Below are 16,086 nucleotides of genomic sequence, written 5' to 3' on the forward strand. Positions count from 1 at the left end.
TGCTGGTGATGATTATGACGCTGCTGCTACAGGTGTATTGCTGGGAACGTAAGTGTCCCATTCTTACATGTGTTACACGTGGCGACCTTTGTTCGTCTTCTGTGGAAACGTCACTTGAGGACTTCATAGTGACTGGAATTCGGGGAGAAATCGGGTTTAACCCGTAAAAGTCACTCCCTATTTACAGTGAAGCGTCACAACGTCCTTTAGAGTTGCAGAACACCACTTTCGTAGAGGTAACACAAAATTCACAAGACACAAGTGCGGGACATATAAATATATTTATTATCCTACGTAGTTTCATTAATGTAGTGTACAAACAAGTTCGGTATCTGAGCAATATCTGCAGGATGGGTCTTGGCGTAGCTTATGAACTGCCGTCGGTGCCGAGAGAGTTCAGCCGCCCTGAATTTATGTTGAAGCAGGATTTGAGAGCTCAGCTAAGGAAGCATGGTATACAGAGCAGGAGCAACTACACTCTGACTGTTGAGCCGTAAAACACCTCACAGAACCGACACATTTCCGCATCCAATACTCCGGACCATTCCCTTGAAGACTTGCTTGTTAGTACTAACCTCTAGGGGTGTGCGAATATTCGAGTTCTCGAATTCGAATCGAATATCAAACGCTCGAACTATTCGATTCACGAATCGAATATCCAATATTCGATTTTTCGAATATTCGACTATTCCACGAATGAATATGAACGACACAACCCGAAAGTGGGCTTCACCTGATGCTTCAGTGCACGAGGTGAAGCCTGCTTTACGAAATTGCCCTTGCTGCAGGACCAACACAGGCCGGACGGTGTTTAGTTTAAGATAAAGTTATCCAAACTTAGTTTTGTAGACATCGTCTGTGGAAGAGATGGTGCCCCTCCCACATACAGTTTAGCGGTGCCGACGAGGGAATTTGATCTTTGCAAGGTTGCCTTTAAAAAGTTAGGACCCTCGAGTAATGACTACAGCCCACAAACAAGAAGGGTGTTTTAAAGATGTCCTTTATGTCTAAAATTTCAGCAGTGCAGCTTCCTCGGGTGAGAGCACAGAAACTAAAGGGTGTTCATGGCAAAGCTGAGGCAGGATGCCAATTTGTTTGTTTCTCAAATGGCCTGTGGTTGTCTGAAACAATTACAGCCTCATCCGTATAACATGCTACTGCCTGACATAAAATTTTGAAATGAAGGTAACCACTTCAGTAAGTGTAGGCTCACCTGAAAAGCAGGAAGCACTCTGATGTAAAATTAAACGAGTAGGGGCTTTAAACAGAAGAATTGCGTGTCTCTCTTGTGACAGTTAATGCCAGAAAAATTACCCTAAAGCCAGGGGCCACAAGATGGAAACTTTTAGTGCAAAAGTCACATATTGTAAATTTTGCACAAATATTCTATATTCGATTCGGTATTCGGAATTTTCCCCCCCATTCGATTCGATATTCGATTCGACTTAAAATATTCAGATTCGCACACCCCTACTAATCTCATTTCAAAGCTGCATGGTTCTTGGCACTCTGCGCCGAAGTACTGCAGAACAGTGTGCTCAGCGCCCAACATTTTGTACAGCACTACGAAACAAAGGCCATTCCCAACAAATTTGGGCAGAGTTATTTGTGTGCGAGTGAAACTGAACGCTCCGCTTTAGAATCTTTGCAAGGGCTGATCTTTCGTACACATCTTTTACTACAAGTATCTTTTCCTATCTGTCTCGTCCTGTGAAGGAGAAAAGTATAGATACCCTCAACGCATATCAGTGAAGGCTTTTGAAATAAAGTGGATTTATGCCATTCACTAAAAATTCAGAATGCCCGATAATTTAGTCCGACTTTGTGGCTCCTAAAAGTCAGAAAAATAGGTTGGCGACTGGACACAATGAAACACTAGCAATATAACTTTTTAGAGGAGTGACTTTTGTATCTGAAGACCTGTGTACTAAAAGTAAGAAAGGATATCTTTTCTGTACAACCTGGAATAGCGATGTAATCGCCAATGCTACATGTGTTCTGTTCTCGTAGAATGGCCTATGAACGAAGGAATGCGAATGAGCTAGAAATCTTTGTGATCTGCTGAAATTTACCTGCAAGGTTTCTTGCGTGACTCTGTCCACGTCGTACAAGAAGTTTGTAGATGACAGAGGTTGCTGCAGGATTACGTACAGTTAGAGTTTGTACCCATTTTGTAACGGCATACATACGACCATTTGTAAAATACTCACACACTGTGTTGCCATGTTGGGAGGTGGGGCTTTTCTATCAAAGAGTGCTTCCGAGATTGCAGTGACAGGTAGTTCTTCGTCGTAGTGAATTGTAAACAGCGGCGAATCCCACCTGTTCCTAGAGTCTGGATGCTCAAACCTCTGGATCAAGGCATCAAATCTGGAAAAGGTAAGAGTTGTTTGCAGAAACGCAGTCACTAAGTCGTTCCGGACGGTAAGCAGTGAAATGCAGGAGTATTCATGTGAGATTGTTATGCCTTAGTACTGTTCCAAAAATAAGGCATTTATCATTTTCCTGGGAACTGGTGACTATGATATGAAATGCAGCATCATTTACCAGTTCTAGCAAGAGACTTGTGCAGCACCAGATATGCCTGTCAGTTATTTAGCTGTTCAAAGCATGAATTTTCTTCACTGAATATTAGGACCTGAAGGTTACAAGTTTTCAAACTGGTTCCAAAGACATTTCATGAACGGGAACAGTTCGGTGTAGAAAGAAACAATCTGAGAACGAGTTTTATTATAAGTTAATGATAAGGTATTTTACATTTCTTTAGTGTACTGCTCCTCTTGTGGCCGTTCTGTATTCCACTCCCAACACCTGTCAACTGCCGTGTCTGTGTGCACCTGTAAAGGATCGACATAAGCACATTCCAAATTGTCATCAGATTAAATGTGGAGATGAAAGGTTCTCACAGTGCACTGTGTTGTCTTTACGCTTTTGGAAAGACAGTAGAGCTCATAGCGGTAACCTGATGAAACGAAGGAAAACTTGTAGGATGTTCTAATTTTAGTTTCTTTGCATGCATACCTTTTATGTAATTTGCTGCATCGAGGATAACTATATTATCCTTTGAGAGTAGCCTACATATGAGAGCAACATGTTATATCCAGTCTAATTGGGCACATGAAATATGTAGCTCACCGTGAGACTTCTGATTTAAGTTTCCCTCTTAGTTCTTTTTCCTTGTTAGAATCTGCAAAGCAAAAGTCCTGTTTAAGCAGAGCGCCTCATGTACAGCAGGACTTCGGAGAAGTCTGGCAACAGCTAAATCCACATTCCTGCTCGTGTTTCTACTTGGCTAGTACTAGCTAGTAGCTACTGCCGTGCCGCGACAACATTTAGGGTATGATATAAATATAAAGACTGCATTGTTGACACTACACTACACCTCACCAAGTGACAGAACAAACGTACTGTCAAGAAACGGTGGACATTGTGCAATCTATGGGAGAAGCAGTGGCGTCGGGAAGTAAGAGAAACTAACCTGCGAAAACGTTGTTCCTCGCCAAATTAGGGTCGCTGGAGACCACATGAACAGGTTTCTCGAGTTCCTTCTCGAAGTATTCCTTCAGCTGTTGGGTCCGCAAGGATTTTCCACTACTCGGAAATCCACACACCACAACCAGCGGCATCTTACCTAATTTCCAGCAATGCTTCCTAGATGGCGACGGTTGTCCACTTTTCCATTGGCGTGTGCGTTGTCACGTGACGAACGGATTGCGCGCCTTTTTCGCTTATATTATTTACGGCAAGTCGAGACGCGCAGGTGTAGCACAATGCCGGGCGAAATTTGTGGACCCGTCCTCAGGTTTGCAAAACTCAGCCCTAATGCGTACGTGCCGACGAGGGGCTCGAAGAAAGCAGCAGGTTACGATCTCTACAGGTAATATCGCCTTTCTGGTTCTGTGAAGGGAGGAGCTGTGGCATAACATAATGGCGGGCGATTGATTCAGGCGCTTCTGTTTCTCTAGTGCCTACGATTATGTTGTGGCACCCCACGAGAAAGCGCTCTGCATGACAGATATACAGATTGAAGTTCCCGAAGGATGTTACGGTCGTGTCGGTATGTTGATTTTTCGGGTCTGAACCCATAAAAATACGATGCTTATTGTTAAGAGTCTTGAAGCTAGTCTTTCTCCCTGCAGCACCTCGGTCTGGTTTAGCCGTGAAACACTTTATCGACGTTGGAGGTAAATCACTTATTACAGTTTTTGTACGTTTCTGTGCTTCCCGGACATTTGTTCCATATATTCCCATTTTTCTCACTCGCATTCCGTTCTTGTTACGTTGTGTAGCTGGTAACTGTGTTTATGAACTTTAATAGCCGGCGTTATTGATGAAGACTACCGGGGAAACGTTGGTGTCGTCCTCTTCAACTTTGGCAGCCAAGAGTTCAAAGGTATGCAGCGTTCCCCCCTCGTAACTTCAGATTCCGCACCACTCGTGCTCTACATCTCATCCCCACCCGTATTGTTTGCAGTGAATAAGGGGGACAGAATTGCACAGCTGATCTGCGAGAGAATAACGTATCCAGATCTTGAGGAAGTTGAGGTAATTATACCGTACACCATTGCTTGTTGCAGTTGAAACATGTTCGTCCTCAGAATGGCTTACATGTGCATCTGCTTGCCTGGAAGGTTCCCTCAAAACACTGAAATGGTAAAATCTGTGGTAGTATATGTAGAAGTTGAGCATCTATATATCCACTAAATGCCAACTCAACCCTCCTTTTTTAACTGACAGTGCAGCAAGTCTGCGTCAATACCTAGTTATGTCATACCCGAGAACCGCTTCACACCTTATCGGCCAATGGAACAACCTCCGAATTTACCTGTTGTATTGCAACAGATGTACATTTCCGATCGTGATGAGAACATTACCATGTTCTTCATCTCAACAGACCGTTGAAGTCTGGGAGATCTTGGCAGAACGAAAATAATGTGTGAACATGTTTATGAAATGTTGTACCTGCAATTGTGACACATCTGTGTGATGTGACAGCATGTTGAGATGAACGACACTGTTTGTGCTTATTTGACTGTTCCAAGAGGACACTACTCACAGGAGATTAGCAGTAGGTTGTTGGGCTGATCTCATGACTCCACTCCACATGAGTGACACTTGGAAAACAGCGTTTATTTTATTTAGTCCATGAAAAGAAGGTGCCTCGAGGATTCTATACGCAAAATTTCAATCCTGCTTACGAATGCTGTGCATTTCTGTCAATTTTTGAAGATCTGCTGAGCCTCCACAAGTTTCTATCATGCAACGAGCGAGTAACGTAATCATAACCCCACAAAATTGCAATGATGTCATGTTCTGGAGAGGGCACTTGTCTCTTAGCAACAACGCTGGCGTCCGGAGAGGGTCATGTGGTGGAGAAGTCGTGAGGCTCCTCGAAAGAGGGGAAAATGGGAGAGATGTCTTCTCCCTCCTTTGTGTTTTCTCCAAGGTCGGAGCGGTCCGATGGTATGTCACGTGTTGGCTCCGCTAACAGAGTGCAAAAAGTGACCAGTCGCCATTCCGTTAAAAAAGGGGCACGCGTAAGGAAATTAGTTCGTCAAAATGGTAAGGCCAAAAGATGTCACGAATTTGTTCGAATTCTTTTTTAAGGACCTTTCACGTGCTGTCGCAAATTAGCTTATTGCTATTCACACAGTAATTGCATAGTTCATAAACAAGCGACACTCTTTCAATGCAGCTTTATTATTTTGTGCATGATTTTTTTTAATTAGAATTTTGTCTTCTTTTAATTGTTTATTAGAATTGTGTGTGCTTAAGTGACTAAGACTGAAGCTGTACACTGCCTGTTTGCAGCAGGAACATGTTCGACAACGTCTCGATATTCAGACTTTGCACGCTAATACAAACTCTCCCAGCACGCACTAGACCTGCCTAATTGAGTCACTCTGTGCAACTGTCTGCTTTAGCTTTGTGTTTATGCCATGTCTCCTACACGATAAAAGGATCAACATGCATCAGCATTAATAGTAGTCATTTAATTAGAAGAACATCAAAATTGCAAGTAGTCTGGATTGCAGATACAGAGAAGGGTGTGCAAATATTTGGATATCTCGAGTAACAAAGTCATTGTGTATTCGATTAAAATTCCGGATTGGATATGGAAATATACTTTCCAACTTTGAATCAAAGAGATGTCTCTTCAAATGAAATGCATTCTGAAGCTAAACCTGTAAGCCCAAAAGCACTACAAGAAAACATAGCAAGCAAAGTGAGAGCTGTTTCATGTAAAGATAAGTGCTTCGTATGTGTGTTTCCTTGATGCATCATAGCTATAGTTGCTTATGCGCCATTAAACTCCAACTCGTCATCATCATGATGTCTGTTCTTCACCATGGTTACTTCAAACCAACACGCTCTACACCTGCTTCTATTTCCGCACAAATGCATATGTTTGGTCATGTAACATATTTGTTTCAGTTCTAAAATGAATATTCACACAGCCCTAATCAACTGTTAGAACATGTTTCAGGGAACCTGGAACATCGGGAATTGTTTGGGAATTTTGTTGATTTTGTTTTTGATGTTAGTGAAAAAGTCGGGATTGTCAGGGAAGCTGCCAAAAAGCAGCTGTAGTCACAGCCTGACATTTAACCAAAAAAAAATAGATATATATATATACATGAGGGTCATCAATGAGGCACAGCATGAGGTCTCCCTACTGCAGGAACAAAATAGGTTCTCTTAAAAACCAACTAAGAAACATGTACATATTTACGTTCTGTTTGTTTGAATTAACTAAAATGATCCATATTATACGGTTATTCGATAAATAATGTATTTTACGAGTGACCAGAATCAAAATGTAGGAGCAGGAACCATGTTCCCCTTCTGTTTTTGTCTGGGAATTGCCTCGAAATAGTCAGTGGAAACCTGGAAGAGTCGAGGACTTTGGAGGCTGCAATTTGGTAGAGACCCTGTGTTTGCAGTGGAGTACACGTATTTATAAGCGTGTATACATGTGCTTTGCTGCTGTGTACATGCATGCACCACGCTGGCGCGACCACTGGCAAAGCAGTCTTCGGACTGTTTTTCCTGATATGTTGCATCACTCTGGGAGATGGCATTGTCCAAAAAAAGTGGGCAACCTCTGTTTAGGAAGTCGAGCTTTCTTTTTTGAAGAAGCTCCCTGACATGAGGAACAGGAAACATGTTGGTTGTATTGGGTATTTGGGAATGGGAAGTAGTTTTCACTGAAGGGTTCAAAAGCCCCAACATTTTGCAAGCGTGTTGTTTTTAGGCTAGGCAACATCACATGCTCTTGTGAAATATGTGTTTTCTTTCCAGTCGCTGGACAGCACTGCACGGGGTGAGGGAGGATTCGGCTCGACGGGTACCAACTGAATGTTGTCCCCATTTCCCTTTGTTAACATTTCACATTGTTCTATTGTCAATGGTCATGCCAAAGATTTCTGGTTGTATCAAAGATCTCTAATAACTTTAACTCCCACCTGTTTCTGTTACTGAATATACTGAAGGTGGTGATGCTTGTGCTAGTGCTTTGTACATGACCTCAGGAGGCCCCAGCTTGTCAACTGTTGTAAAAATAAAGCTTTTTAATGTACAAGCATTTCCTGTCGTCACATCTTTGAAAGACCAGTGTCGTGTGTGACATTCTTGATCATCTGGCGGATGTCGTTGAAAAGTGGGTGACCCTTGTCTTTCACCAACTTGAAAATAATGCTCTCTGTTGTATCTACGAAGCAGCCTATTTGACGGAGCCTCTGCAATACATTATACGACACACGTTATTAGAGGCCACTGTGATGTTGGAGTTTGATGATTAGATGATGAGAGATTTACCTCAAATGCGAGAATTCTGTCATCTTGACTTCGAGACGAGGTTGCGTCCGCTACAATGTGTACGATCTTTCCATGGCCCAGCAAATCCATGGCTGTTTGCTCCACACATATATGAGCCTTAAACGTTGTATATTGTTAGATCTCACCGGTTGTATACGTGTATTAGTGACCACTCACTTCAATACCAAAAAGGACGACGACTTCTATTTGCTTTCCAATTGGTCCATCTAGGAAGCGTATCACCTCTGGAACTACCATACTGAACTTCGTTTTTTGGTGGACTCCCACAGCATGGTTAATGTCCAGTTCAGCTACTGTGTTGCCAAGACCACTTGGGTACTGCAACATGGTACATGAGGGTGAGTACTGAGCTTTCACTGCTCGCGGACATGGGTGTTCCGAGAGGGGGCAGTAGGGCGGGGGGTGGCATCCCGTGGAGCTCCGAGACTGGAAAGTGCTCTCTGCTCGCAGGTAATCATAATTTTTTTTTTTTTTTTGTCTGATCTGATATCATCATTCCCCGCCGGATCCTCTGAATGCCAGATGTTTCCATTGTCGTTATTCTATTGTGTAGTGTCTATTGGTTGGACGCTTTGCCACCCTTTGGAAGCTCTTTGCCCTCCCCTGGGAACGCCCATGCATCTGGGTGTGCATTGAACCACCGAAGTGCTTACCTGCTCTGTTACGATTAGTGGTATCTTCAGGAGCTTAGACAATTGAAGCTGCAAACGCATTGTCAAAAGATTATGCCGGTTCTGCCACTTATTTATTATCTGAATAGTCATACCAGTTTTTGGGCTGCATCCGTAATTTCAGGAAAGTAGCGTATGGCCTGTCGGAATTTTTCTTGTATGTCACACATGAAAAATGCCGTTTCCTCCACGGCCATCTTTCCGCTGCGCGGCATTTTTGCTCACTGAGTGTCACCAAGCGATTAAGTACACTGTTCTTTGCGAGAGATTGTCAAACTAGTTCACCATAGTCAAACTACCATTCCGAGAAATTAAAACCAGAAACGTGTTGATGTCCGTGACACTGCGAATATCAATATCCACCCAGCCGCCATGTTCCCACCAGTGTTGCTAGGTGACCTGTACACGCGGTCAAAATGAAATGTAGCCCGACGTTTGTCTTTACTTGTTCACCTTGCCTCTGCGGCGAGTTGGAGGACTGACCAAGCTCTTAGTAACCGTGTTAGTACTGATCAATTCCCACGGGTTTTAGGTCATTCTTCACCCGACCTTTGGATTTATTGTATGCATCAGGGTTTTTTTGTTTTTTTTTTTAGCTGCACACACACGGCCATTAGGAATAAGCTTGCTTGTGCCGTGAGGTGGCTAATTAACAGATATAAGATACGAGATATTTATTTTCATTATCTTTTTAATTAGATGCTTCAGGGAAATGTGAGATAGCAGAATTGGGGAGAGGCATTAATTAGAGCGACCCTGTTACGTTAAAATCCTGTCGGCGTGTTTGTCATGTGTTGCTATGTCATTTTGCGTTGTGTGAAATTGTAAGATGTTCGTCAGCTGCAGCTATTTTGCACCTTTCAACTCTGGTGCTTGTGTAGCAAAGCCGTAATTTGAGCGTAACTGAATCAAGAAATTGTTAATGATTTAATTATTGTTGTTGTGTTCATATGCCGGTTGACTCTCCACAGAGTTCACATTAAAGTTACGAACCTTCCACTGTGTGACTGCAGGTACGTCACAGTAGCATAAACTTGCCTGAGTTCATCGTTGCTGACCCATAGACGAAATAGCAGAAATTTCAGTTGACTGCTTGTTGACGTTCAAATCAAAAATAATAATATTTCCGTGTTAGCGCTGCGAGGCAACTGTGGCTATGAACAGTGTACAGACGTGGACAGATGGAGAGAGGACAGCAGGAAGGAGTAGGGGACACGGGGGATGGGGACACGACAATGCTAGTACAAGTTCGAAGATTAGGGTTCCAAGTTCACGCACTTTATCGGGTCGCAGTTATGGGGCCCCAAAGGAGCAAATCATTAGATGCAAGATACTTCACAAATCATACTGACTTTACTCTCCCGTGCGCCTCATTTTTTTTTCCCGCGCTTGATCAACTTGCAGCTGGGACCACTAATGGATAAGATAAAAAAAATAGTAAAAAAACGATACCTGGGTCCGAAAAGATGCACACGAACAGTGTCGTACCGAGGGGTGCGACGGGCCGCCCCAGAGTGTGCGCCGGCCGGCAGAGGTCTTGGAAGTTCATACGGTTGGGTAACAGAGCGATAGCTGAGAGAATTTTCGCGGTAGAATTTAAACATTCCACGTGGATAAGACTCAAAGCGCATGCTAACTGGGTGAAACGTGACGAAAAGTAACACCAAGACAGAGGACCACAACATTCTTAGGGAATTCTCACTTTTCGAGAATTTGTTGTGGTTGTCTGCGTGGTTCCTCTGTCTCTGGGTCACTTATCGTCACACTTTCCACAATTGACTTTTCACCGTTTCGTTTTTTTTTTTCTTTTTTGTTACAATTTTTCAATGAGTGCAGGACATCATCCAGTTACCAGTACATAGCTACAGGTGGAGGGCACATATGTAAACTCTATGCTTTTTTTTTTAATTTTGAAAGTGTCAGTGACAGCCGAGGTGACAGTCATAATGACCTAGGCGGAAGGTGGCCTCAGGACGGGTGTGCTTACGAAGAAGCGGCCTTGTTCTTGGGCGTCTTTCTTTTTCCCTGTCTCGGATTTTCTCGCATCGATGTATTACACAAGCTCGCTTGCATCTATTCCTTACCGACAAAAGAGACCACATCCAACGCACACAGATATTTCGCTAGAACTGTCTTCGAAAAGCGGCGCGGCTGCCACCCCTGTTGCCCCTGCTGCGTCTCCGCCACGCCGATTTACGCCATCTTCGCCAGGGCAAAATTGATCCGCCCTATCCGCACCGCGGTGTCGCGCCTCTTGTGAAGAGGAGAATTGGGAAAGCGCAAACTGCGGTTTCATCGCGAACGGCAAAGCACGAACGACGCAACGCATGAATTCCGTTCCTTTTGTATTGCTGTCAGTGTAACAGCATATTTCATTCCGCAAGGAGAAATGTTTGCACTTTTATGCCCCTTCATGCGTGTTTAGCAAAATGAGGCTTCGTACACCATACGCTTTTGCTAATTACAGTAACTTGTACGAGCGTGACATTAATTGCCTTGCTTAGCAGGGTTAGTCTTTTCATTCAGGAACGCCTGTCTTTTGCTCGTGGCTGTGAATTCGGAACTTGATAGTTAACTGGGAGGGACACAGCCAGCATTCCCCATGCCAGCATTTTTTTTCTCCGCTGCGTCTTGATCAAAAATAACAAAGACGGTTAAGAGTAACCGTTAAGAGTAACCGAGTCTTAACCGTCTTTGTTATTTTTGATTCTGCATCGCCGGAAACTTGCACATTGTTTTTTCTTCACGTTCTACTGCGTCTTGATCGCATGTTACTTCACTTATATACTTCGATATGCGTCAAGTTCAGTTCAGAAACTTCTCTCCTCTCGCCCGTCGCCAGAGTCACTTGTAGAGGTTACTAATTTTTATTTATTTTTAATGTTTTAGCACCGCGAAGCATCTGTTCCATTAGCGACCTTCTAGATTTCATTGCCTTAGCTACTACTACGTTATTAGTGACAGATACCGCCCGCCACGAGTGCGTTCGTCTGTGTGAACGGGAGCGTGACTGGCAACAATGTATAGGAGAGGGTGAGTGTGTGTCTCCGTGTTTCAGAGCGTGGCTCCGTGTATTGACGGGAAGGTAACAAGCGCGGTGCGCTTGGTATAGCACCTCTGATCGAGAATAGAAGGGGGGGGGGGGGTGTTCGAATCCCAGTGTTGGAGTCTTTTCGTCAACTGAGTTGGGACAAAGGTGGCGACAAGCTTGCTTCGGAGAAAAGCGCGTCTTGTGCGAGGTTGCAATATTTTTGGCAATTTATTTCTCCCACCTCTGTCTGTACCACAACTCTACTTCGATGCAACGCGTCTCCCTTTAAAGTGACAGCGTCGAAGAGAAACGGAGCGGAGTTTTCTTTAGTTAATAAACCAGAATTAATTTGCCTGTCTCCTTTCGTCGTGGTTTACTTACGCGAGCACGGTATGCGCGTCACGCAATCGCGGAATTGGAGCTGCCGGACCTCTTGGAGAGAGCGTCCCTCCATTCAATTGTCCAAGCCCTTCTATATCCTTTCGCTGACAGACGAACACTTCGTGCATCTGTATTGGCGTCAAATTGGAAGTCAAGTCACACGGACTGGCTCCCTCTAACATTTCAAATGAACTGGAGCAGAATAGCAACAAGAACTCACAGCATGTCAAGTATTAGTGTATGTGCTAGTCGTCACCAAGCAACAGTCCAAAACTGAGGAAAGATAACCCTCTCCCTATGGAGTACTCGGCGAGTTCCAGCTGTGACTAAATGCGATACCTCTATCACGCTTCGCGTGCGACTTTCAGCTACCCATACTTGGTAGTTGATCTCATGCGCCAAGAGTAAGCAGTAACGTGACGACACGTCATTAGACGCGGGACACAAGACACTGTAGCAAGACACTGGTGCAAGAAGCAAACTCAATAGAGACATATAGAGGCGTTTTACAGGCAAAACAGAAAGGCCCCCATGGTAGGAACTACGCGGGCGACGCACACAGAAAATATACTCCGCCAGGTGGGGGGCTACACACTCGGAACGAGGCCTATTCCGCACGAACGCTGCGAAGTGTCAAATGTCAGGGCCTGGAAGGTACCGCAAAAGGTCGTGGGTTCGGCGAGGACATCGAATATAGCATCTATGCCTATGGCGAGACACTCAACTTTAAAATGCACGTGTGGTATAGAAACTTTTTAGTCAACACCGTATCTTGCTGGTTCAATGTAGCCTGCAGCGCAAACATAGAAGAACGCGTTGGCTCGTGCATACATCGTGTGCGAGCGAACAGCAAATCAAAGAGCCACCCTACACAACTTGGCTTCTGGAGCGCGACTAGCTTTCGTGGCCACGACGATGACCGCTTCTAGCGCTGAGACTGCCAATTGAACCGGCGTATACTTGAGAGATGAAGTAATCTGCAGGGAAAGGACATGAAATGCAGACCGGCCGTGAACTCGTGCAGAACTATGCGTGCACTTTTACAAGACGAATACGAGAGTGCAGATCAAGGCCCGAGCGGGACTGACAAAACGAATACAGAAGTGCTGCACCGCCGGAACGGGTTCAACGAGTACAGTCAAATCAAATATACCTCATATTTTCATCCGCTGGGGCGAATAATTCCCTCCCTCCCTTCTTAGTTCTCCTGCTTGATGCCAATACAAGCCCTACCTACCTTCCTTCCTGACGTCTTCTCGCCTTGTTCATTATGTTCATGGTGGTGGCAAATCATGTTTTAACCAGCTCGCTAGGACTGTACTGCCCTCCGCAGCGGCTCTCCCGAGTTTGGATTGTCCGCTTGGTATGGATAGTACGAAAAGCAAACTCTTTTTGGGACTGTTGCTATCTGGAACCATGCAGGAAAGAGCCTTATTGCGCCGAGAATTGAAGCCGAGATTGGGGGCCCTCTCCTGCGACGTCACAACTCGCTTTCCCTGTTTTGGTCACACATACATCTCTATGGGGCCCCCAACGCATAGTTCCGAAATACTTGGAGAGGTGTTGTGGTAGCGTGTCAAAGTGGCATCAGCAAAGCGACCTCATTGGGCTGTTCAGGTAACGTGACCCCCACGTGGCTCCGAAGAAGCTACAGCTCATCTCTTATCCTTACCTCCGCATATACAGAGTAGAAACGGGGCTGTAAGGCTATGCGCTGACCTTGCCTTCCATGCCTTCATTTTTTTCGACAGAAGAGAGAAGCGTGCACGGGGCAAGTGACGTACGTACGTCACTTGCCCCCCGCTTCTATCTTCTGTCGAAAAGCCTAACAGCCCTGTCTCTACTCTGTATATTACCTTGTCGTATTAAAGTGTATTTGCATTGAAGAGCCGTTGGGGCGCCTGCTTTTCTTCTTTCCGCCGTGTCTGGCACGTAGGCCTAAGGTAGGGTTAGTGTCCGTGCAAAGGGGCTACATCCATATGTAGTTCTCCTGCTTGATGACAACGCACATCCTATCTCCATAGGTAGTTCTCTTGCTTGGTGGCAATGCGCCCTTTATTTATGGGAAACAAGCCCAGCAGATGGCATTACAGAGGGCAGGGCCCCGTCCTGCGCCGACGAGTCTCAACACGGACGAAACGGCTGCCCAGTGGCATGCTCTTCGCTTTTAGGGTAACATTTTTGAAACGTGATGCGGGCAAGCATTGCGTATTGTCCCATCTCACAGTTTGTGATACAAACAATTTAAGTGCAAGCTTTTCATTCTGTCACATATTCCAGTCCTCAATAGGAACAATAGTTCACAATACAAAATGACGCATAAAATTTCAGTACAAACATTGCATCTTGTCCCGTTCTCCAGTCTTCAATAGAATATTAACATGACATCATAACGATGATGATGATGATGCGAGCGAACCATGATATTGAAAACGTTGGCCAACCGGCCAACCGTCTTTCTGGGGAAAAGACGTGTAAAACGTTGCCTACGGGAGCAATGCGACCAAACATCCTCGTGCGGATGAACACCTATGGAGGTACTGTCATCTGAAGGGAAGCTCCATGAGCCGCGAGTCAATAGGGCAGCTGACCACTTCCGGATTTTGTTGACGTTAGCTGACGACGTGTGCTGAGCAGAATAAAAACAGGGAAGCGACCGGATCGAATTGGGCAGTGCTCCGTGTGTGGGTCGTACTAAAGGTCGACTTTCGGACGTGCTGAATAACCTAAGATACGCACTACAGACTTGGAAAAGAAAGTAATCAGAAAAGGACAGTGCTAATGGTGATGAGTTGATGACGACTGCGGTAGTCCTGAATTTGAGGTTCTGGATGATTATGAAAGGTGAAGAGGGGGGAAGGGGTTAGCACCATACTGGTGAAGAATTTCCTTAATACATCTGAGAACTCTGCGAGTTCCACTTGTACCGCCTGCTGCAAGAAACAGGGTTTCTATCTGCTCAGTATATCAAGTATTTGGAAGATTCATTGGGCTAACATGCATGCTCCCATGTGCCACTGCGGCACTATGGGACGGGACACCCCGCCTCGAATTAGGTCAAGATCCGGGTGAGGGTGTGCTCTAGATGTTCAATGTCGCGAACTGTATAGAGCCACTGGGCTGTAAAAGCCTCATTGAGTCGCATCCAATGAATTAATGCGGCGTCTCGACAGGAAGTTTATCGCGGCATCCGGAAAGCGAGAGTTGGAACAACTCTAGCAAGCTTAGAGGTGGGGGGATGTCATTTGTCTATTGGGGAGAAGCTAGGGGTGCCACTAGTTGTCGAAAAATGGAACGACGGTCTCCTCTCAGCAGTGCAATACTTGTTCGTCTCCTAGTTGAGAGAGCTGCTTCTGAGGTGCTGTCAGCTTGTTCATTCCCCACGGCACCACAAAGGGATGGAACCCACTGAAGAAATAGCCTGTGTCCGGCTTCGTACAGATGCTGGTAAGCGATTAACACGTCCGTCACTAGGGGTGTGGACGAGCCTCGCATGTTCTCGATAGCTTGCAGCGCAGATTTTCAGTCGGTGAACACTGTTCATTCTCGCCGGCTAAAATCAACTATGTGTTGCAGAAATAATAGAATGGTATAGAGTTGTGCAGCTGTAGATGATGTTGGATGCGAAAGGTGTCGTCCTTGCACTACGTCTTTGGATGGTATTTCAAATGCCGTGTACGCTTGCTAATTCTGGAAGTGCCGTCCGTGTACACTTTACAGAAGTGGAAATTTTTTCTTCTACCAGAGCATAGAAATAGTCTCGAAGGACTTGAGGAGGAACTTGATCTCTTCATTCCCAAAGACCTGGAAGGTTCACGGAAATGGGCGAGACCGGCACACACCAAGGGGGTTCCTAGGGTGTTACGTCCCTCTAGGTACGAAGCCAGTGAGGCTCGAGCGTGTCATCTGCGCCACTCGATAAAAGTCACCCTCGGGGCGGTATCGAATTTTCCTGAGGACCAGGTGACGTCGACTGTGCGCATGCAGACAGAGGAAGTGCCGAGCTGTTTCCTTTTCACGTAGAAGTTCAATCGGGAGTCCTTCGGCTTCAGCCAGAACGTGCCGTGTTTCAACCGTTCTTGGAACTCCAAAGCAGCGACGAAGGCTACGAGCAAACAGACCCCGAATGGTATATAATGATGTTGTGGAAATCCTATGCAGGAC

General features: G+C 45.2%; 3 protein-coding genes across 3 annotated transcripts; 1 reads left to right on the forward strand and 2 right to left on the reverse strand.

The window, feature by feature from the left end:
- Positions 1-262: 262 nt before the first annotated feature.
- On the reverse strand, positions 263-3,637 carry LOC135386141 (protein KTI12 homolog). The gene is made up of 9 exons (XM_064615903.1): positions 3,479-3,637; positions 3,136-3,187; positions 3,022-3,074; positions 2,907-2,962; positions 2,758-2,837; positions 2,211-2,370; positions 2,073-2,135; positions 1,946-2,016; positions 263-426 (listed from the first exon to the last, which is right to left on the reverse strand). Exons 1-9 carry the CDS (start codon positions 3,624-3,626, stop codon positions 291-293), a joined length of 819 nt encoding a protein of 272 aa, XP_064471973.1. The 5' UTR covers positions 3,627-3,637; the 3' UTR covers positions 263-290.
- LOC135386143 (deoxyuridine 5'-triphosphate nucleotidohydrolase-like) lies at positions 3,346-7,585 on the forward strand. The gene is made up of 6 exons (XM_064615905.1): positions 3,346-3,877; positions 3,966-4,057; positions 4,140-4,184; positions 4,319-4,393; positions 4,475-4,545; positions 7,303-7,585. Exons 1-6 carry the CDS (start codon positions 3,645-3,647, stop codon positions 7,357-7,359), a joined length of 573 nt encoding a protein of 190 aa, XP_064471975.1. The 5' UTR covers positions 3,346-3,644; the 3' UTR covers positions 7,360-7,585.
- LOC135386142 (isochorismatase domain-containing protein 1-like) lies at positions 7,552-8,893 on the reverse strand. Its single transcript, XM_064615904.1, has 5 exons — positions 8,606-8,893; positions 8,493-8,540; positions 7,996-8,157; positions 7,819-7,935; positions 7,552-7,739 (listed from the first exon to the last, which is right to left on the reverse strand). Exons 1-5 carry the CDS (start codon positions 8,723-8,725, stop codon positions 7,596-7,598), a joined length of 591 nt encoding a protein of 196 aa, XP_064471974.1. The 5' UTR covers positions 8,726-8,893; the 3' UTR covers positions 7,552-7,595.
- Positions 8,894-16,086: the final 7,193 nt, after the last annotated feature.

Source organism: Ornithodoros turicata, chromosome 2, assembly GCF_037126465.1.
Source record: "Ornithodoros turicata isolate Travis chromosome 2, ASM3712646v1, whole genome shotgun sequence".
NCBI lineage: Eukaryota > Metazoa > Arthropoda > Arachnida > Ixodida > Argasidae > Ornithodoros > Ornithodoros turicata.

Coding starts and splice junctions, on each gene's coding strand:
- LOC135386143 (XM_064615905.1), top strand. CDS start 3,645: ATGCTTCCTAGATGGCGACGGTTGTCCACTTTTCCATTGGCGTGTGCG. Junction 4,058..4,139: donor AGGATGTTACGGTCGTGTCG/GTATGTTGATTT, acceptor TTCTCCCTGCAG/CACCTCGGTCTGGTTTAGCC. Junction 4,185..4,318: donor ACACTTTATCGACGTTGGAG/GTAAATCACTTA, acceptor GAACTTTAATAG/CCGGCGTTATTGATGAAGAC.
- LOC135386141 (XM_064615903.1), bottom strand. CDS start 3,626: ATGCCGCTGGTTGTGGTGTGTGGATTTCCGAGTAGTGGAAAATCCTTG. Junction 2,963..3,021: donor TGCAGCAAATTACATAAAAG/GTATGCATGCAA, acceptor TCGTTTCATCAG/GTTACCGCTATGAGCTCTAC. Junction 2,017..2,072: donor TCACGCAAGAAACCTTGCAG/GTAAATTTCAGC, acceptor CTTCGTTCATAG/GCCATTCTACGAGAACAGAA.
- LOC135386142 (XM_064615904.1), bottom strand. CDS start 8,725: ATGCCGCGCAGCGGAAAGATGGCCGTGGAGGAAACGGCATTTTTCATG. Junction 8,541..8,605: donor CGGATGCAGCCCAAAAACTG/GTATGACTATTC, acceptor ATGCGTTTGCAG/CTTCAATTGTCTAAGCTCCT. Junction 8,158..8,492: donor CACTAATCGTAACAGAGCAG/GTAAGCACTTCG, acceptor ACCATGTTGCAG/TACCCAAGTGGTCTTGGCAA.